General features: G+C 57.8%; 1 protein-coding gene across 1 annotated transcript in view; it reads left to right on the forward strand.

Moving 5' to 3' along the window:
- Positions 1-206, forward strand: part of LOC119586052 — a 3345-nt gene that overhangs the window by 1351 nt on the left and 1788 nt on the right. Inside the window, exon 2 of the mRNA XM_037934755.1 lies at positions 25-187. Coding sequence (XP_037790683.1) covers positions 25-187 — 163 coding nt within the window. The remainder of the gene's footprint in view (positions 1-24; positions 188-206) is intronic.

Consider the following 206-nt stretch of genomic DNA (forward strand, 5'->3'; position numbering starts at 1 on the left):
GTTCACCCTCCACCGTCAACCGCCTCCATCACAGGTGTACCCGGGCCACGTCTCCTGGTTCCTGCCGAAGAACACAGCTTACACTGCCAAGATCTCGCGCTTCCTGACGAGACTCAAGGAGGTGGGGCTCCTGCAGAAGCTCTTCAAGAATCACTTCCAGTCCGTCGCGTCCTTCGAAGCAGAACAGGTAGCCGTCAGGATAGATG

The sequence above is a fragment of the Penaeus monodon genome, chromosome 20 (assembly GCF_015228065.2).
Source record: "Penaeus monodon isolate SGIC_2016 chromosome 20, NSTDA_Pmon_1, whole genome shotgun sequence".
In the NCBI taxonomy this organism is placed as follows: Eukaryota; Metazoa; Arthropoda; class Malacostraca; order Decapoda; family Penaeidae; genus Penaeus; species Penaeus monodon.